The 20,590-nt window shown below is 35.1% G+C and overlaps 3 protein-coding genes across 9 annotated transcripts; all 3 read left to right on the top strand.

Annotated features, from left to right (window-relative positions):
- The first annotated feature begins 336 nt into the window (after positions 1 to 336).
- On the top strand, positions 337 to 2,540 carry LOC121762969 (serine/threonine-protein kinase STY13-like). Its single transcript, XM_042158996.1, has 6 exons — positions 337 to 737; positions 1,080 to 1,201; positions 1,312 to 1,520; positions 1,617 to 1,791; positions 1,873 to 2,007; positions 2,108 to 2,540. Exons 1-6 carry the CDS (start codon positions 437 to 439, stop codon positions 2,312 to 2,314), a joined length of 1,149 nt encoding a protein of 382 aa, XP_042014930.1. The 5' UTR covers positions 337 to 436; the 3' UTR covers positions 2,315 to 2,540.
- A 507-nt stretch (positions 2,541 to 3,047) lies between these two features.
- On the top strand, positions 3,048 to 3,706 carry LOC121761443 (CST complex subunit STN1-like). Its single transcript, XM_042157087.1, has one exon. It carries the CDS (start codon positions 3,160 to 3,162, stop codon positions 3,640 to 3,642), a length of 483 nt encoding a protein of 160 aa, XP_042013021.1. The 5' UTR covers positions 3,048 to 3,159; the 3' UTR covers positions 3,643 to 3,706.
- Positions 3,707 to 11,030: 7,324 nt separating this feature from the next.
- On the top strand, positions 11,031 to 14,820 carry LOC121761747 (type I inositol polyphosphate 5-phosphatase 4-like). 7 transcript variants are annotated; one of them, XM_042157378.1, is made up of 11 exons: positions 11,031 to 11,464; positions 11,575 to 11,647; positions 12,015 to 12,086; positions 12,225 to 12,315; positions 12,398 to 12,502; positions 12,601 to 13,234; positions 13,313 to 13,506; positions 13,585 to 13,693; positions 13,774 to 14,195; positions 14,273 to 14,347; positions 14,485 to 14,820. In XM_042157378.1, the coding sequence occupies exons 1-9, from the start codon at positions 11,435 to 11,437 to the stop codon at positions 14,134 to 14,136; spliced, it is 1,671 nt and encodes a 556-aa protein (XP_042013312.1). In that variant the 5' UTR covers positions 11,031 to 11,434; the 3' UTR covers positions 14,137 to 14,195; positions 14,273 to 14,347; positions 14,485 to 14,820. The 7 variants fall into 7 exon arrangements, with proteins under 7 accessions (XP_042013312.1, XP_042013311.1, XP_042013313.1 ...); XM_042157377.1 differs by having other exon boundaries at positions 11,560 to 11,647; positions 12,228 to 12,315; XM_042157379.1 differs by having other exon boundaries at positions 11,560 to 11,647; positions 12,443 to 12,502.
- Positions 14,821 to 20,590: the final 5,770 nt, after the last annotated feature.

Raw genomic sequence — 20,590 nt, 5'->3', positions numbered from 1 at the left:
AATGAGAAGAGACCACATGAAATAATTTAGTACTAAGAGATCATTCAGTTCATAAAATTGAATCTCTCCACTTAATCACACAATTATGTAATTTAAATTACAATTTTCCATATTTCTTAATGATTATGATAACAAATTCGGTTTCCTACATTTCTTCCTATAATTTGTAAAATCTCTAGTCTAGCACGTTGGTATGTATATACACATTGCACAAGCATACGGTCCACGATGTGTTTTGGTTTTGTTTAAAATCTCAATCTTTTGTCGCCTTCACGTCTCTTTAGTTGACACGTATCTCTGCTAAATCAAGGACATATATATATATATATGCTTCTTGTCCTTCATCAATTTAACTTTTCCTCTCCCTTCCCTTCTTTCCCTATATATTTTCATTCCTCCACCATTTCTTGCCACATTTGAGTTGAGCCCGAGATTGATGGATTTTAAGAATGTGGGGAAAGCCCGGGAATTCGAACAAGAGGCCTTGGATTCGAATGTGAGAGATAATACTACTACGGAGAGTAGTGTGTACTCGAGGGCTGATATGATTGATTTCAAGACATGGGATGTGCAATTGGAGAAGCATTTGAACCGGGCCTGGCCCAGAAACACCTCAGCCCGCAACCAGCCCGAGGAATGGGAGATTGATCTGGCTAAGCTTGACATCAAGAATGCCATTGCTCATGGAACCTATGGCACTGTTTATAAAGGTGTTTATGATGCCCAAGATGTTGCAGGTCATAACTCTTTCTTTTTTTTTTGTTCCTTTTATCTCTTGTGTGTGTTTTGACTATGATATGATTCAATTTGTATGCACATTTATAAATAGGTTGAGCTCTCTTTTTCAGTTGAGTTAATGCCTTAAAATGCTAATTTGAAGTGTTAATGAGTTTATTGAATCAATCATTTCATTTCTTACAACCTTGTGAAATCATCATGTTAAGTGTATTTTGTGGATAAAGATAGATTATGTTGCCATTGTTGATCTTTATTGATTGTGGGCATTTCTTGATATTGGATGAAGTTGCATATTTAATTATAGTACTGTCACAACTAAGGCTATTCTCAATTGCATATAGTTAAGGTATTGGAGTGGGGGGAGGATGGTATGACCACGCCTGATGAGAGCGATGCTCTTCAGACATCTTTTCGACAAGAAGTAGCTGTTTGGCATAAGCTCGACCATCCTAACGTTACTAAGGTGAAAGAAGATGAACCGTTTCCACATTTCATTTTGATAAAAGAGTATCCATTCTTTTGTGGTTGAAGATATTCCTTACTCTAACCTAGAAGCTCGTTCTTGGTGTCTAGTTCGTTGGTGCCTCAGTCGGAACTACAAACCTTAAGCTACCTTCTGAAGGCACTTTAGCTGCTAGTCTCAATTCGCTGCCATCTAGAGCATGTTGTGTCGTGGTAGAGTACGTTTCTGGTGGGACGTTAAAGAAGGTCTTGGTTAGGAATAACATGAAGAAATTGGCATTCCAGACTGTGGTTCAACTTGCTCTGGATCTTGCTAGAGGGTGAGAAAACGCCATGCCTGTGTTCATCATTCCACGGTCTTAACCTAGCTCGATTAGTCCTTTTTTCATTTCCCACTTCCTCTCCAATTCTTGCAGCTTGAGTTACCTCCACTCCATGAAAATCGTGCACCGTGATGTCAAGACAGAGAACATGTTGCTTGATGCTCGCGGAACTCTGAAAATTGCGGATTTTGGTGTGGCTCGAGTTGAAGCTCAGAATCCAAGGGACATGACTGGAAACACAGGAACTCTTGGCTACATGGCTCCAGAGGTATGTTATTATTACTGTGTTTTGCAATAAAAAAATTTCTTTATGGCTCGTCTAATCGAAATTCATGTGACGAAACGTTAGGTTCTTGATGGGAAGCCATACAATAGGAAATGTGATGTGTATAGCTTTGGCATATGCTTGTGGGAAATATACAGCTGCAACATGCCTTATCCTAATTTGAGCTTTGCTGAAGTCTCTTCAGCTGTAGTTCAGCAGGTTTGTATTTTTTTTTTTTGGTGTTTTTGTTTAGAAAAATGAAAATTCACTATCTATGCCTTCATAATTTTACATCTACACATGATGCCATTTTGGGTAGAATCTGAGGCCAGAAATTCCAAGATGCTGCCCAGCACCATTTGCAAACATCATGCGTAGATGTTGGGATGCGAAGCCTGAGAATCGGCCTGAGATGGACGAGGTTGTGAGGATGTTGGAAGTAGTGGAGACGAGCAAAGGTGGTGGGATGATACTGGACGATGAGGCAAGTGGTTGCTTTTGTATTAGAACTAGTCGTGGCCACTGAGGCCGCGACCTAGCTTTTTGCTTTCGTATTAGAACTGGTCGAGGCCCATGAGGCCGCAGCCCGGTTTCTTAACATTGTTCGTGTGCAATAGTCTTGAACTAATCAAGGTTTAAGTGAAATGCCATTCATTTCCACCCGCGGTTGTTCTTTCTGGGTGAATTGGCTCATTCATCATTATTTGTAAGTTCACATAATATGGGAATAATGATGCATTGTTTTGGGGAAAGTGATGCTTCATCCTATTTTTCTTGGTAAACTTTCATTAACAAATCAAATACTCCTAGTAATTAAATCAATTTATTGGTAGTCTATAAAAAGTTTTAACTTATCGTCGAGAAATGATAATAATTTTAGCAAAAAATAGAACTATTGTATAATAGTAGTACTTATAATGTTAATGAATTAAAAGTTTTATATGAGAAAAAAAATTTCATTTATAGATGTTTTTCATTTGATTAAGTTTCAACTAAATTTGATGTGGAAAAGATTGTATCACTAATCTCAATAAATTGAAAATAGAATAATAAATTAGGAAGTTAAATTTTATTTTTTCAATTGTCTCAATAGTATGCAAATATATTTTAGTATTGTTCAAAATAACGTTGATTGAATAAAATACAAATATTATTCTGATGAATTTTTTGTTATTTTAACTAAACAACATCTTTTTGAGTAGTATAAAAATATCATTTTGTAATAATTAAGAAAAATTAAAACTTAATGGTTACTACTGAGATTGAATTATTTAAATTAGCATTAGTATTATTCGTAACAACGTTTTAATAAGCTGAAATTCCCGCGCAAAAAACGTTAACTTCTTCAGCTGAGTGAGTTTGGATTGAGCCATGGATCTGTACAACACCCACGTGAAGCTTCTAGCCTTTGATTTTCTCTCTCTTACCCCCACCCGATCAGATCCCTCCTGCTTCCAACGCAAGGGCCTGCGCCTCTCGCGCGCCGAGTCGATCGGAGTGGTGGTCACTCGGGAGCTCAAGCCCGGTAAATTCCTCCGCTTCACCATCGATGACGGCACCGGCTGCATCCCCTGTGTCCTTTGGCTCAACCAACTCACCTCCTCTTACTTCTCCAGGAGGAGCCCATCATCTGTTCGATCAATTGCCCGATCGGCGCTCCACTTCGCCTCCGAGATCCAGCTCGGTGTCGTCGTCAGGGTGCGCGGCAGAATCACCGGCTACAGAGGAACCGTCCAGATTACGGTTTCCGATGTTGCTTTGGAGACCGATCCGAATGCGCAGGTTTTGCATTGGTTGGACTGTGTCAGGTTGGCCAGGAGATGTTACGATAAGTTTTCCATAATTAGGGTTTGATTGATTTAGGGATTTCTTGTTTATGAAGTTAATTTGCTTAATCGACCCAATTTTACTTGATTCATATGTTGGGGGTTTGTTTGATTCATTCAATTTGCTTGCTGTTGATTCTTGATTCCTTGTTTGTGAGTATTGCTATTCAAAATAATTGGTTAATCAGCTCAACAAGCATGTGTTGTACTCCAATTTAGAGAATAGAGAATTCTCATTGACTAAAACAATTGGTATTGAGAGATACTTAGTTTTCGTTCCTCTGCGAGTTTGTATGTGTTCGGGGACCCCGGCCCCTTGTTGCACTAGGCTCCTAATAAATTTCCATGTTTCACCAAGTCTGGAAACTAGTTGAACAGAACCAAACATAGGAGCTGTCGATTAATTGTTTGCTCTATATAGCAATTGCTATTTTGATATCAAGTCCATTTCTTTCTAATGGTAAATCTTGTCCTGCTGTAACTTGTTGGTTGTAATTCTGTTTCGCTAGTGTTACGATCCAATTTCTAGAGAACTAAGCGACATGTCGATAGTGGAACATGTTTTTCCTTGCTAGAAAACCCCCAAATCAACAGTGTCTATTTGTCTCTTAAGTTCAGTTCATCTTTCATTTAGATTGTAGCATGTGTTTGGCTTTTCTTACTAGAGAAATATGAGATCAATCCAATTCTAAACAATGCTCTGTTTACTGTCTCTGACAATTTTGGCCAATCAGAATGTTAAGCAATCGACACAGCCTTAAACTGTTCGTCGTATATGTCAGTATTACATGTTCCTTTGTACTGAAATCTTCACCTCTTGTAGATTTGTATCCTTCATTTGATGTTTATTAATTGTGGTCGATAGTAGATTAAAGTTTGGTTTTATGCTGTTTTGTTACACTTTTTTGGTAGAGCTTTGCAGTTGAATCACTATTGCCCCCATATTTCTTCCTTGCCTTCCATATTCATTATCTAAGCACATGGAATGTATAGTGAGGGTGGTTGCATATTTTGAACAATACTTAAAATATTTATTAACCATAAGTAACTAATATTTGGTCTTGTTGGGTGGAAGAACCATTTCACCAGAAAAAAAAAAACGATTTAGGAAAACTTAGAGAAGACATGGTCTCTCAAAATCTTGTACAACTTGCTTCCCACCTCTTAGTATTTCATTAATATCATTTTCTTTTCACTTTTTAAAATAGATAGTTCATTATTTGATCAAAACAACTAGCAAGTCTGTTTCTACTGGCATATGGACATTAATCATTCGTGTTTATTTTATTTCGATATACTTATATAATTATTTAAAGACTATATCTTACGTACGGCCATTTACAAGTAGAGATGTACACAAGTTGAATATATCTAACAAATAAGACTGTTGATGGCATTTATAAAAAAATCAATTCTTCAAAATGTCATTTGTCAATATGTTTGAATATAACTTTGTTGTAGAAATGAGATATACAAATCTTGCCGGGCGAAATTATAATGGAAAATAAAACAAGGAAATTACACGGAAAATAACTGAACAATATTACACGGAAAACTTATGGAAAGTGGTAAGCCGAGTCGAGGAGTCCTCTTTCCGCAAGACGAGATATGTCCCGGTAGTGGTTTCGGTTTGGTGTGTCGTCCCCAAAAATAAAACGGCTTGGTCTCTGAAGTAGCAGCACCGCTAGCAATAGAGCTCCGACGAACGGGAGTGAGGCGGGGGCAGAGCTTCGACAGGGAAGATTATGCAGAGAGGGAGATAGCGTGAATGCAAGATGCTTGTGTATGTTATGTCCTTGAATGCAATGGATGCATGCCTATTTATAGGCCAAGTCCACCTGCAGGGCATTGATGGAGTCAACAACCATTATGTGTGCCATGATGGCTTGACTGTAACCGCCGGGGGTTATTGACTGGTGCACTAGCCAGTGGAAGCTGAAGAGACATGATGCACCTGGACATGCTACATGACGGGATACACCATGGACCGTCGGGGTCCATCGGGGACCTTTTGTCTCCCGTTATGCGTCGGGGTCCAGCGGGGACCTTTTGACTCCCATCATGCGTCGGGGTCCAGCGGGACCATGACGTGGACTAGGACCCGTCGGGGGTAGTGTGGAGTTTGGGGTGGTCTAAAAAGAACAAGCGAGGCTCGAACCACGCTCAACGACCAGCTCCAAAGACCACACAAGGCACCCGGTGCACGGGACACGAGTCGCGGGCGGCGGCGGCGCGCGCGTGTGGGCTCTGTCACTCGTCTTATTCCACGATAATTATTACACATGATAATTCATCTGATTAAATACTTCATCAAAGAAGTCATCGGGATAATTAACACCTAGTTTATTAATCCCTTAGTCTTTTCACATAGCTCATTTCTAGCTTTATTGTGACCAACTTTAATATATTATTTGTCACTCACCAGGAATCGGATTTGAGAAAATGAATATACTACGGTCATCTACTCGGAACGTAGATCGACGTTATTGCATTTAATTTCACAAAATTAAATGTCTTGTAACATTTACTATTAGTCAAAAATTATTTGACCAAACATAATTCCAACAAACTTTCCTAGTAATATGATAAATTTGTAAATTTAAAGCAAAACCTTCTTCTGAATGGGAAGAAAGTTGAGAAAGAGAGAATAAATTTCATAGATTGACCATAATATACGTAATTGAAAGAGCATATTTATAATTTAATGGACAATTTTGAAACTTGAAAGTATGGTCGAAAATCTTTACTACTATTGGTACATTTAGCAAAGTGTACATTTACGTAAATATTTTAAAAATGGTTATTTATATTTTTACACTCAAACTAGTTTTTGCAACACAATTGTGTTTCCTTGGATCAAAAAAGGAGTGGGAAAACATGATTGAGTGAGGAGATTTGATGTGCAATAGATTAGAAATAAATGTAGGAGAACTTGGAAAAAAGGGAAGGCAAGAAAGACAGTGACGAGATTTTTAGGCAGAGTCCAAGTCAATGAAATTGATTGTGAATTTTTTTTAACCTCAGTTTTACACCCTTTGGTGAAAAGTTTCACATCATAATTTAAAGCTTCTCATCTAATTTTGCTTCTTTTTTTCAAAAATTATAATACTCCACACGAATTGTGTTTTTTTTCGTTTTACTACATTGGCATGAACTAGGTTGCAATAGCTGCCCATGCCATTCTCTGCTCCTGTTGCATAAATATGTGTATTTTTTTTGGAATAAATAAAAGTCAATGGGTACGATATGTACATTAATCTTATGCTTTGGATGATGGTTTACTTAGGAAAGGTTATAAAACTATGCAGAATATATTTTCAGATTTCTTGTGCTATTTAATATATGCATTTCGCTGTCTGCTACAGTTGTCCTATTACTATATATTACTAGGAGTATTAGAGTTTTCTGTGTATTTATGTCTGCAGAGACGCCGATTTGGAAAAGTTTACACTTCTACTGATAAATACTCCATCCGTCCCATGTTACTCGCACTTTTCATTTTAGGTCGTAAATTTGGGACTGATTTTTAGTGTTATTTAATTAGAATTTTAAGTGTAATGAGTCATCACTTAATAAAGAAGCTCTTAACTTAATCTAACGTATTTATTAAATACATTAATTATAACTTAAATTATAAATAGTGTAAGTAGTTTGTGACGAGCCGAGATGGAAGAGTGTAACATGGGACGGAGGGATTACATAATAATTTAGTAAATCATGTTCATGTGCAGCCTATAAATCAATCAGAAAATATTACATTTGTGAGTTGTTATAACTTCTAATGCTATTTATAAGATATGCTGTGTATAAAATCAGGGAATATTCTTCTCAAGTATTAATAAGTGAAGTAAATCATGGAAATGGAATACCTGATGTCATGAGCCAAATAAAAAATAAAAAGTGAGCAAATTGATAGTAATATTTAGATTGTCCATTTTTGTCAAATGGCTTCCACTTGCACTATTACATGTTTGCCTCATACTACTATTTGCTTTTCGCATGGGGCAAAATCTGCATAGCAAGGTTTGAAATACAGGATTCATTGTAGATTTAAATTCGTAATATAGTAGTCATGCATGTTAATTACACGTATATATTTTGGTAAAATCATCTATATATACACTTTCTTATATGTGTTGGTTAATAGTAGTATAATTCTTTATGAATATAGCTATACATTATCAAGGTTCATGAGGGTGACATATCCCACACTCTTCTATTAATAGTTAAAGTTAAAACCAAATTTGAAATACAAGATATAAAAATGGACACTCGAGATTTATTCAGTGATTTTAAGTACTACAGTTAGTAGCGCGGCCAGAATTCGGAAGATGGGGCCCAACAGGGGAGGATCTATCTACTTAATGTGTATTGCCCCATCTCAATTTATTTTATGTATACTAATTTGTTATTTAATTTTAAAATTTTTTTACTTTCCTTTTTAAATGTCCCACTTCAAATTTCAAAATTTTTTAATATATTTATTTTTTCCCCTGTTGAACCAAATTCCTGGCTCCGCCCCTGGCCCCATGTCATTATTGATAATTGTTGGGTATTTTTGGATGTGGGCGTCACCAAAAGAAATTGACATTTGTAGCGGGAGTTGCCGGAGAGATGTGTAATGGGAGAAAACGAATTGAAGAATAGGTGACAAAACTAGAAATACATACAATAGATGTTGAAAGAACCGACAATGTTGAAAACAACTGTTAGTGTCGAAAAGAACGACAGTGATGCTGTCATGACTGCAATTAATAACATTCTTCCTTGACAACTAAGCACTACAACACCCAAAAAATTAATTATACTCTTTTAATAATTTTTATAGGCATCTTTAATAAGAGAAATATACTTCACACAACAATAAGTTAAAGTATATTTCACCATAACATTGAATAAAACATATTTTTACTCAATAGCTAATCATACTTCAACACAACACAATTTATATAAATGCTCCTAACCTCCTAGTTAAATATGCAGTGTCGTCATATAATGCAATCAAAATCGTCTAAAATTCACATCTAAGAACCAATATTCAAATTTAGTAACTTAAAAAAAAGTGGTCCTAAAATTAATATAAACTCTATATCATCATGGCATCATGTTTTGGCTAAACATCATCACGGCATCACCAACATTTATACTTAATAAACAAAAAATGCAACAAAGGAGTAATTAGCACATAACACACACCTTAGTCTATTGCTTAGATAGAAAAGCGCGATATGGGAGGCCACAAAGGTTTCTCCCTTTTATCACTTTCAAAGTAATATAAGAAAGAAGCATTGGACCTTATTCTTGACTGATTATTGCTACTATACATTATCTAACTAGACAATTTCTATCAATTTTATAATTCGTATACTCCTATATAGAGGTGTACATATATAATATGCACATATGCAATTAAATTCATAAAATCTAGAATATGCATTCTGCGAACTGAACCTATAACACAAACTCATAATTATATACTAGTAGTACTATAAACTATCCATGGTCGGTTGAAACTTCGATAAAACTTAATGCTCACCGTTTTAGGAATATTTATAATAGGATATTCATCGGTTATTAGAGGGATTTTAATTGGAGTATATGGAAGTAGTAGGTCTATGTGGATTTCCTGGTAATCTAGGAGTAATTAACATAATAAAAAAAATGAAGAGTAAAGAGCCTTGGAAATATGAAACAAAGACTAAGGTTGGGACCAAAACACAGTCTCCCACATGCGTCATGTGGGTTTTTAGATTAGTCAATCAATACTCCAAGTCTAAGAGGGCTTAATCCAATTAAATTAATCGGTTTTAACTCGTTAATTAATTCACTTAATTTGGATTTGTTGATCAAAACCCTAGGAGATCGCGTGGGCTGTGGGTCGACTAATCTAGGGCTAATGCCCTAAACAAGATCTTCCTATCTATATCAAAGCAAAAGTGCTCTTCTTTTAAAGGCCAAAATTCATTACTTACTTTATGTTATGATGAAATCATTAAACTCTATTTCAATGAAAAATAATAAAAATCATCTTGAGATATTTTCAAGTCCAACAACCAAATTGTGTATCTATTTTCTCACCAAATAAATGCATGTGATGTGTATATTAATATCTGATAAGTTGTACATCTAAGTGTATATTTTTTTAGAGTGCCTTATAATGCTAGTTTTTTTTAAATTATTAACTTGCCAACTCATCAATGCAGTGTATTGTCAACACAAATTTGTGTAGACATTTTAATATACTGCATTGACATTTTAAATATCAATATCAACACTGTGTATTAAAATATCAACTAAGTTTATATTGACATTTAAATATCATCGTGTTGACATTTTTAATACATTGCATTGATAAGTTAGCAAAGTTACCAACGAATCGCACCTCTAGTATTCACGAGATCAATAAGTATGCATTAGAGCTCCGTTTTGAGATAATTTTAGCCTATGATTTGTACTTAATTAATTAACAATTATAATATTTTTTTAAAGAAAAGTTAGGAAACATAGTTTTAAATTGAAATAGATCTGAGATGGGATTTAGGTCAACTCTTTAATTTCCTTCCACTTTTTTTCTCATTTCCCCTTCTTTACGCGTTACCACATTTACACACGTATTAGTAAAGAATTAAGACATGTACACCTTAATTACCTCAAAAATAAAATAGAAGAAAACATTCCTTCCAGTTTTGTGAATGCAAATTCCCCTTTTGTGAATAAGGTAATTCCAAAGCACAAAAAAAAGGAAGTTGCATTAACTCATGAAATTAATACTATATACTAAGAACAATATATCGGTTTGTAGCAAATAGAATCATTCCAACAACAATTCTCAAATTAGGACATAGTTGCCTATGAATCCCAAGACACTAGCCTAGTTTGACCCAAAATTAACTCCAAATTGGTTTACAAAGAATTGTCACATTCTATATAGGAAAACAAGTGTATAGATGTAAGAACCTCACTATATTAATTTTCTTGAAAATTTGTGAACCCAAAAACCCATATTTTGAGAAATGGCCAACGCCCCCATGCATAACTAAACCCAATAAAGCCACTCCAAGATTACCCAAAACCCAATAATCTAGACTTGTTTTCGCATGCATAATTTCTCCCAAAAACATTCCACAATCTGTAAAAATGCTGTCCATATTTTTCTTTCTCCCACTTAAATAAAACATTTTATGTATGTGAGCTGAGCTATATTTAACTTTGGTTAGTTTCTCAAGAAAAGTTGTAAGTTAAAAAAAGGTGACTAAATCCAACCTTCCCAAATGGCCTTTTCTTGCTTCTTCAAACTGAATTTTCATCATTATATTTTTATATTTTAATATTTAACTCACGGCCTTTCACTGTGTGTATATATGTGTATGTGTTTTTCAAAACAAATTTTTTTGGTACCTCCCCTGTTCTCCCATCTCTGCACATTATTCTCTTGAAAATTTAGATACTTTTCTCAGTGCTCACAACGAGATTTTTGAGGAGAGAATACACATAAATTGCAATACAACCTCCCATTCTTTATAAATCATTGTGTAGTAGTACTACTTAAATTCACAACCCTCGCTATCTCACTGCTCTCCTCACTTTCTTGATTTTGCCTTCATTTCCTTTTCTCCCTCCCTGATTCGAAAAATACAACCAACTTCTTAAATTCTTCAATTGAAAATTCGATTTCCAAAAACTGACTTGCACGAGCCCCTGATTTCCACTGCTGCATTATTTTTATTCAGTTTTCTCACCTAAAAATCCCATCTTTTTTAGACCCTCTTTGATTCCGAGAGTGGAGAAAGTGTTCAATCATATATGAATCGGTGGAAACAATGAGAAATGGGAACTCCAAGAAAAGCAAGGTTTGCATCTTTGAAGAAGAAACCATTACTGCATTGATTATTTTTTCAACATTTCTGATTATTTTTTCTATAAATTTCTGTTTCTTGATATTAAGTTTTCATGGCCGAAGACATTGGTGAAGAAATGGCTCAACATCAAGGGCAAAACTGAGGATTTTCACGCTGATGACATCATTTCCGGAGGTAAAAAGAGTTCATGGTAAATCTAATTTGGGTCTCTGAAGAAGGAAAAATGGAATCTTTTTTATTTCTCTGACATTTTTAAGATTAAATAGAAGGTGCCCCTGTGCAATTGGTGTGTTGAATCACAGCTTGCTATGCACATGAGTTTTAGATTGTTGCAGAGATTTCTGATATCTCCAGTCTGCTGAGCTCTTTTTTTTTCACATTCTGCATCATATCTATGTAGTTACCTATATTCAATTCAAGCTATCCCTTTTTTCCAAAAATAAAGAATTATGTTTTGGTTTCGTGCAAATGTGGGCCATATGCTGCAACAGTTGATGACTTCAAAAACCTTTTTTTTTGAAGTATATTTTTGCTTTTTCAGGCGTTGATGAAGAATGGAGGAACAATTTCAGAGAGAGGGAGGAGGCATGCACTATCAAGAAAAGCAAAACAGGTTCAGACACAACTGGTTTTCCCTTTAGGACCACTATATATCATTACTGGCCATTATTAATCTTTGCAAGCATTTAAAAAAAAAGTTCCTTTCTTGTTTTGAGATTTGTGTTTGCTTACTTTCTCCTATTTGGATTAGTAGAGAGATCAGGTAGACGAACCTCAGATCGTCTCCGAAGAAGTAAGATTGATCTTGAGGCCTCCCAGCTCACAGATGTGCATAACTCTAGGTGTGTGTTTTTGAATTCTAAGTTTGTGTATTTCATCACTTATCACTTTACTATGCACAATGCCTTTATATTTATGTATCAGAATCTTTGTGGCAACATGGAATGTGGCTGGGAAATCACCCCCTAGTTATCTAAATCTTGAAGAGTGGCTGCACACTTCACCTCCAGCAGATGTTTATGTCCTTGGGTGAGTTTGAGTCGGTCGAAAATTGTCTTCTTTTTGCATTTGTGTTGATTGCTGCTTCCTAGTATTGATGAAGGGTTGTTTGCAAATTTTATTTTAAGGTTTCAAGAAATTGTCCCTTTAAACGCTGGTAATGTTTTGGGCACAGAGGATAATGGCCCTGCTAGGAAATGGCTGGCACTTATTCGAGAAACGCTGAATAGTCTACCAGGGAGTAGTGGCAACTGTCGCACTCCTTCACCGGTGCCTGACCCTATAGTCGAGTTAGATGATGATTTTGAAGGATCCAACAGGGAGAATGCTTCCTCTTTCTTCCACCGCCGTTCCTTCCAGTCATTGAGCCGTAGCATGAGGGTGGTTGAGGATGACAGCTCGATGTCCCAACCAAGACTTGATTGTAGATACAGTGTCTGCGATAGAGCTATCTACGGGCGTAGTAGGCCAAGTGATTACAGTTACAATTCTAATGGGAGGTGGGATTGCTCCTCAGATGATGATAATAACGGATTGAGTGAGTCTCATTGCACTTATTCCTCGCCCGTTCCATACAATGGTTCTGCTTCTATGGAGGATAGAGACAGGGGTCCTGTTCAGTCGAGGTATTGCTTGGTTGCAAGCAAGCAGATGGTGGGGATTTTTCTCACCGTTTGGGTCAAGAGGGATCTAAGAGACGCAGTACGGAATCTGAAGGTTTCGTGTGTCGGTAGAGGCTTGATGGGGTATCTTGGAAACAAGGTATGGTTCTTGAATTCAAGAATGAGACTACTTTTGTAGTTAAAGGAAAAGGCAAAGTCTTATTGTGTGTTTTGGCAGGGTTCGATATCTATTAGCTTGTCTTTGCACCAAACAAGCTTCTGCTTCATTTGTAGCCATTTGACCTCTGGAGAAAAGGATGGTGACGAGCTGAGGAGGAATTCCGATGTCATGGAGATTCTGAGGAAAACACGGTTCCCACGAGTTCATGGCATTGGTGATGAGAACTCTCCTCAAACAATTCTTGAGCATGAGTAAGTTCATATATTTTTCAAGACTAAGTTTTTAATTCCTTTTTCATTCTTGATTTGATTTTGAAAAACCTTTTCCAGTCGAATAATATGGCTTGGGGACTTGAATTACCGAATAGCCCTTTCTTACCGATGTGCAAAAGCTCTTGTTGAGATGAGGAACTGGAGAGTTTTGTTAGATAATGACCAGGCAAGCAAACTATAACTTCAGCAAAGCTTCCATTTTACCTATAAAACATTATAATGATTGATTTCAGTGCTTCAAAACAGCTTTGTGTTGAGCAGCGACATGGGAGAGTCTTTACCGGATGGAACGAAGGGAGGATATATTTCCCCCCTACATACAAATATTCAAACAATTCTGACCGGTATGCAGGTGAAGATATGCATCCAAAAGAGAAACGTAGAACACCAGCTTGGTGTGATCGTATATTATGGCATGGCCGTGGCCTCCAACAACTATCATATGTTCGTGGGGAGTCTAGGTTCTCTGATCACAGACCAGTTTACAGTATATTTATAGCAGAAGTGGAGTCCATCAATCGCAACCGCATCAAGAAAAACATGGCTTATTCGAGCGCAAGAGTTGAGGTTGAAGAAATGCTTCCATATGCACATGGTTATCAAATTTAGCTTCTTCTGCTCATTTGGATCTTGTGTTGGACCTCGAGATTAGCTGCTGCTCTCAACAAGTATGTCATTTTCTCCTAAAAAACACGAATTTCCATCCCTCTGGCAAAGGAAAAGATAATTTTTTTGTTTCTTTCAGAAGGTTTACAACTCTTACATGGAGTGGAGTTCCTATTATTCTATGGTTGATTTAGGAGTCCTTTAATGATTCTAGGTGAGTTCGGATCGCCCTTTTCGTTTTCGTTGCTCAATCATTCTACTTTCATTTGCTAAACTTATTACATAAACAACTTATGTTGACATTCACCTATATTGGTCATGTCCTAGTCTAACATTGGCTCGTATTTGCAGATGAGATGGAGGGAGACGGTGATGATGGTTCCTACTCATTGCTTAATGTATGGTGCATCCTAAACTCCGCTTCAAAAGTGTAAACTCTCCCAGCACGAAAGTGGCATCCAACATCTAGAAATGTAGAGAATGCAGCAAGCAAGCAATTAGGTTAGAAATCTCAGTTTCGTCGTTGCAATAATAACTTAATCGTTCAATATCGTAGGTTGATGGTGAACACCATATTGAAACTCAAATTCTTCTAGGAACATTTGTATACATTAGAAAGTCATGGCCAATTGAAGATGGCTATTTCAACTGTAAATGAGTATTGCATTCAAAAAACATTTTTGTTTATGAGGTCAATTCTTTCATTAATCAATGATGTATATAATTCATTTTATTGAATTCTTTTTTCTTGTGCCTGTGAAACTCTAGAATTTGTTGTAGTGTGCAGAAGATATATAGGCTAGTATGAAAATTTTCCTAAAACATGGATGAAGAGCTTGACCATCAATGGTTGTAGTGTCTCAAAATTTGAGGGCTCTATGCTACTTCAGAAACCTCAAATTTACTTGTGTATTCATTTTTAACTTTTACATTTTGTTTGTTTGTGTGTGAGAGTCTGTGCTCTTTGTTGTAGCCATGCTATTATTGGGAAGTCTTGAATAAAACCCAAGTCCAAAAAGAAGTGTTGTACTCCACTTAATATGTTATACCCTTTTGAAAAAGCATGTGAAGATTAAGGGAGCCAAGACTATAAACAACTTTAGATTTGTGTAAAATTTGAGGGAAATCACTTATTTATAGTATTAGATTAGTGATGAAATCACTTATTTTTGAGTGATTTGTGTTAAATTTGTTACTCGTATTTTAGTCAAATTCTTGTTGGTAATTTTAAAAATCAGCCGAAAAGATCATGAACTATAGATTTGTTTGTAATTATGTCGCGCAGAAGAAATCATCTTTTTTATGTGAGATAAATGCGAATAAATCCAAAAATGTAATGTTTCCATTATATTTTTAAAATTGCAATTTGAATAAACTTCGTTTTTTCCGACCATTTGACCTTTATTAGCATACATCAAATATATAAAGTGAATCACGAACTTTCACAGAAATCCTCATTTTCTTTACCTACGCATAAAATACTCCGTCCGTTTTTTAAAAATAACAACTATTTCCATTTTAGGTCGTTCCTTAAAAATAGAAACTTTAGAATCTTTCTATTTTAGGACATAACCCCACAATCCACTAACTCTACTTTTACTATTTTTTTCTCTTCATTTCTCTTACTTTACTCATTTTTCCTTTCCTCTATCTTACTTTACCAATTCTTCTTCTCATTTACTTTACCAATTATGAATTAAAACCCGTGTCGTTTCAAAAGTTTTTATTTTTTGAATACGGACAATTGTGACATAATCGACATGCATAACAATTAACGTAAAATATCGAATAATTAAAAGAAAGGCATAAAAGAATACTATACCGACACGGGTTTGGCTTTGAGTTACTCCCTCCGTCCCCAAAGAATATGCATTTTGAGTTTGACACGAGTTTTAATGCAAAATTGGTAAAATAAGAGAGAAGTAGAGAGAAAAAGTAAATAAAGTATTGTTAGTGGAGAATGAGTCCCACCCCATTAGAGAGAAAAATTTCCTAAACTAAAAAATGCATATTTTTGTGGAACGGACTAAAAAGAAAAGAGTGCATATTCTTGTGGGACGGAGGGAGTATATACTTACTAATACTAGTATAAAATTTGCAGCTTGATTTTATCTTTTTTTTTTCCTTCTAAATGCACTATTTAAATGAGCATAAGAGCATCCGCAGCGGTGGCGAAAGACGCCACCGCCGTCCGCGCCGTTGGCAAGGCGCAGGACCGCCGCCGCTGCAGCCGCGCCGCTGGCACGGCGCTGCTCGATGTATCGAGCACGTCCGTGCCAGCGGACGCACACGTGGCGCGCTCCCATTCGTCAACGGCATAGCCGTTGTGTTTAAACTTTTTTTTATTTTTTTTTTTAAAATCGGTATTTAATTATAAATAATGCTAAAAAATAAAAAAAAAAATATTTTCCAAATCCCAAAAATATGGCCGTTTTTTTCCCGTTTTTTCTGAATTTTTTTGATTTTTTTTTGATTTTTTTTCCCCAAAATCATCTATAAATACACACATTCATCATCCATTTATCACATCAAATCATCTCTCATTCATCTCTCATTCATAATTCTCATACAAACTATCAAATATCGCCGACATCATGTTCACGTGTATTATATTACACAACATGATTATAGCCGACGAAGGGCCGAGGGCGGCTAGCTTCTACGACGAGGACGAAGCCGGAAGCTCAACAGCGAGGTCTCCCCTACGCCGAGGCGAGCATACGACGGTTGGCCAGAGGATCGAGACAAGACACACAATGCGCGATACTCGAATCCACAATCAACTACAAGAAGACCTAATCAACCACATGTGGGCGAAATTCGGCAACGAGTAGTGTCATTTTTAATTTTTAGATTTTAATTATGTAATTTTTAATTTTTAGGATTTTAATTATGTAATTTTTAATTTTTAGGATTTTAATTATGCAATGTTTAATTTTATTTGTCATTTGTAATATTTATTGTGGGTTTTAAATGAATTTTAATATTATGGAAATGTTTTTGTGTAATTGAATTTTATATTAATTGTGCTCGTCCTTGCGGAAGAGCACAGTTGTGGGTGTTGTGCTCTTGCCAGAGAGCAGGCATGAATAGTACCGCCCGGGCCCACAACCGTGCCGCTGGCAAGAGCACGGTTGTGGATGCTACCATGATACCCAATATCACACAATTATATCATAAAATATTTATAAATTAAAACTAATGAAAGCAATGATATAAGAAGTCAGTCATATAAAGGGATTGATGTAAAAAATAGCAAGTACAATTGTTGGAAGAAAAATAGCAGCAGACGTTTGTCCCACAATACAATACCCAAGGAATATTTAACTACGGATTCTGTTTACCACCCAACAAAATCCAGTGCAAAAATCAGTTTTTTCCTTTTCCTTTATTCATTCCCACTGAATTGATACTACTAGGCCTAGCCTTAAAATAAACACATTAAATAACAAGACATGTTTGGATGTTTCGGAATTCCGTATTGTGACCAAGTCCCATTACTGCCAGATGTGACATATGTCCATTCTTTCTTCTCTCTTCTCTCTTCTCTTTTCTCTTTTTTAGTTTCTCTCTTTAGCTAATCGTGACCAGTTATATTATATTGATTCTAATTGTTACTCACGCCGTCTCCCAAATATTATCTCACTTTGACCTTACACGAGTTTTAAAAAATACAATGAAAAGTTAATTAAAAAAGTTAGTGGAATGTGAATCCTACTTTTATATACTCATCTCGTCCCAAGATAAGCGACTCACATTCTTTTTTTGGGACGTCCTAAGATAAGTGAGCCATTTCCTTTTTTGGCATCATCTTTCTTACTTTTTCTCTCTACTTTATTAACTCTCTTACTTTATTCACTTTCCACTTTATTAACAAAACTCCATTTTCTTAAATCCCGTGCCGAAAAGTTTTGGCTCACTTATCTTGGGACGGAGGGAGTATTGGTTTTATAATAAAATGTGAATATGAATGAGTTAGTGAAATATGAGATCCACTACAAAAAAATGATGAAAAGTGAAATGAGACAAATTTTATGGGACGGACGAAAATAGAAAAATGGGACAAACTTTCATAGACGGAGGGAGTACTAAATAAATACAGTAAATTTTATTATTGTACTATTTGTTTTTTGACGGAACATTATTTAGTACATACTATACAATTCAAGATACATTATTGTCACATATTAGTTATAAATATATTGTGTGTATATTACCTTTGCTAGCTTGACCAATATTAAGATAGTGGTCGGTGTTAAGGTAACATTTTTGTTACTATAATTTAAGTGAAAGATAAAAAAAAAAGGGGAGACAAAGATCTAAGTGGGGATGGGTTCAGGACATTACATCCCATTTGATTACTTTTAATTAATTTTTATTTTTTTTGCAAAATCAGCATTCCTTCTTAGCATAGGAAAATAGAAAAATTCAGTGAATAATTTAATCGGACCGGTCACTATGTTATTACAAAATGGGACAGAACATTAATATTTAATTTTTATAAGAAATTTAGAGCGATTCTATCGTTAATATTGTCCCGACAAGTGATTAAGATCCGATAAGTGATAAGATATTGTTTGGAATCAAGAATTATAAAAATGTAACATACACGAGAGTAAGTAAATATATATATTAAAAAGCTTATTCTTAAGTATATATTAATAATGTCGGGTCATATAATCACATGAGCCTAACCAACCAAAAAGCTCAATCATGTCAACCTAATATAAAGATGGCTCAACTCAAACGTTATGTTCTTAACAGCGTAATTAATGATACGAACGAAGTTAATTATCGTAATGAAATATACCGCCAGAATTATCACAACATCTTGAAACGAATATGATTTCACTACGGTAGTTAATTATTAGTCTAATGCGCAAATGAAGCATTAATATTTAATTTGAATAGTATAAAACGTGATTTAGAAAATAATTCAACTTAAGCCAATGTTTTGTTTGCATGCATGATGCAACCCAAAGTAATCAGTTAAAGTAATTATTCATTGGTTTAAATATCGATCATTAAAATTTGTTAGATTTTGAATTTTGTCACAATTTTAAATATCGATCATAAAAATTAGTACTCTATAAAATTAGATTCACAATCATCTCATGATAAATACTTTAAATAAAATTATTATATATTGTGAAAAATAATATGTGCACATCGTAAGCTAAAAACGATATTGTGTATTTATAAAGAACACACTATCATCATTTGACTGAAACAACTTAATAATACTATATTACATGTGGAGAACCAAATATTTTTTTTATAATTAAAAAAAATTCTACTTATAAATTTTAAAAAGTTGTGGGACAGATTAGAATTTGATCAAATTTCATGATTTCTTCTTGCGATTTAGCTCATCATAAAATTTGTCCTTCACTTTTTTCACGATAGATTGAATTCACATTTCATTATAAACTATGGAAGATTGTTTAGTTGTTTAGATATTGCGTATATACAATGACATATAGTACTCCCTCCGTCCCGAGCTACTCGCTCATTTCCTTTTCGGCACGGAGATTAAGGAATGAGTGTATAGGAAAGTCAAAAATGACGGCTGTAGGTGAAAATTTTTACTAAAAATGAAAAGAGTGCAAGTAACTTGGGACGCCCAAAAAGGAAATACGTGCGAGTAGTGCGGGACGGAGGGAGTAATATTCTAGCTGATAAAACCCCAAAATACTAGGTTTAGATATTGTTTTTTTACAATATAGATTAGCTTAAAAATTTAATTGTCTACATAGACACATCAACCACAATTAACATTTACAAAAAAAATAGAATATAAAAAATGTTCATTATAGACAATAGTAAAACATGTATTTTAATATCACTAAACCAAATTATTATTAAAGACAACAACAATGGTACGAACGTTGACTAAGATAAACATAGGTAATAATTAGGAATGGAGAAATGAAAAGCTCAATTATTTTCTATCAAAATCAAGAGACGAGTGTGATGAGAATGATGATGGAAAAGTGGGGAACTGCCACTTGATCTGGAGCCGGAGGAGGTGCCGGTGAGATTTCGCATTTTGGCGGAATGTATGTTGCTCTGTTATGAAAATATCAAGTGTAAATGTAAATGTAAATGTAAATGTAAAATAGAGGAGAGCTAGCTAGGTGTCTCTTCAACGCGTTATGCCTCCTGCATGTGGCGTTTTCATAACTCACACTCAAACCTCCACCCAAATTTTATTAACTAGATCATCCATTTCTTGGTAGCCATACAAATTTATGTAATTTTATCTTGGGTAAAGTAAGAAATGAAATTAAATATATATTTTTATTTCTAATAATGAATCATTTTAGTTGGAATAAATAAAAATGAAAAGTGGATCATCTTCAATGGAACAGAAGGAATATACTAATCGACCGACGGAGTGGGAAATAACGGTACATAAAACACTTAGGACGTGTTCAGTGACTCATTTGATTAGGCC

Source organism: Salvia splendens, chromosome 13, assembly GCF_004379255.2.
Source record: "Salvia splendens isolate huo1 chromosome 13, SspV2, whole genome shotgun sequence".
NCBI lineage: Eukaryota > Viridiplantae > Streptophyta > Magnoliopsida > Lamiales > Lamiaceae > Salvia > Salvia splendens.
The sequence above is the reverse complement of the archived record's forward strand: the minus strand, read 5'-3'. Positions and strand labels throughout refer to the sequence as shown.

What these genes read in the sequence shown, in the direction of transcription:
- LOC121762969 (XM_042158996.1), top strand. Translation starts at nt 437, where the DNA reads ATGGATTTTAAGAATGTGGGGAAAGCCCGGGAATTCGAACAAGAGGCC. An exon ending in GCTCTGGATCTTGCTAGAGG is followed by an intron (nt 1,521 to 1,616) that starts GTGAGAAAACGC and finishes CAATTCTTGCAG; the next exon opens with CTTGAGTTACCTCCACTCCA. An exon ending in TTGGCTACATGGCTCCAGAG is followed by an intron (nt 1,792 to 1,872) that starts GTATGTTATTAT and finishes ACGAAACGTTAG; the next exon opens with GTTCTTGATGGGAAGCCATA.
- LOC121761443 (XM_042157087.1), top strand. Translation starts at nt 3,160, where the DNA reads ATGGATCTGTACAACACCCACGTGAAGCTTCTAGCCTTTGATTTTCTC.
- LOC121761747 (XM_042157376.1), top strand. Translation starts at nt 11,435, where the DNA reads ATGAGAAATGGGAACTCCAAGAAAAGCAAG. An exon ending in TGGGGTATCTTGGAAACAAG is followed by an intron (nt 13,235 to 13,312) that starts GTATGGTTCTTG and finishes GTGTTTTGGCAG; the next exon opens with GGTTCGATATCTATTAGCTT. An exon ending in CAAACAATTCTTGAGCATGA is followed by an intron (nt 13,507 to 13,584) that starts GTAAGTTCATAT and finishes AACCTTTTCCAG; the next exon opens with TCGAATAATATGGCTTGGGG.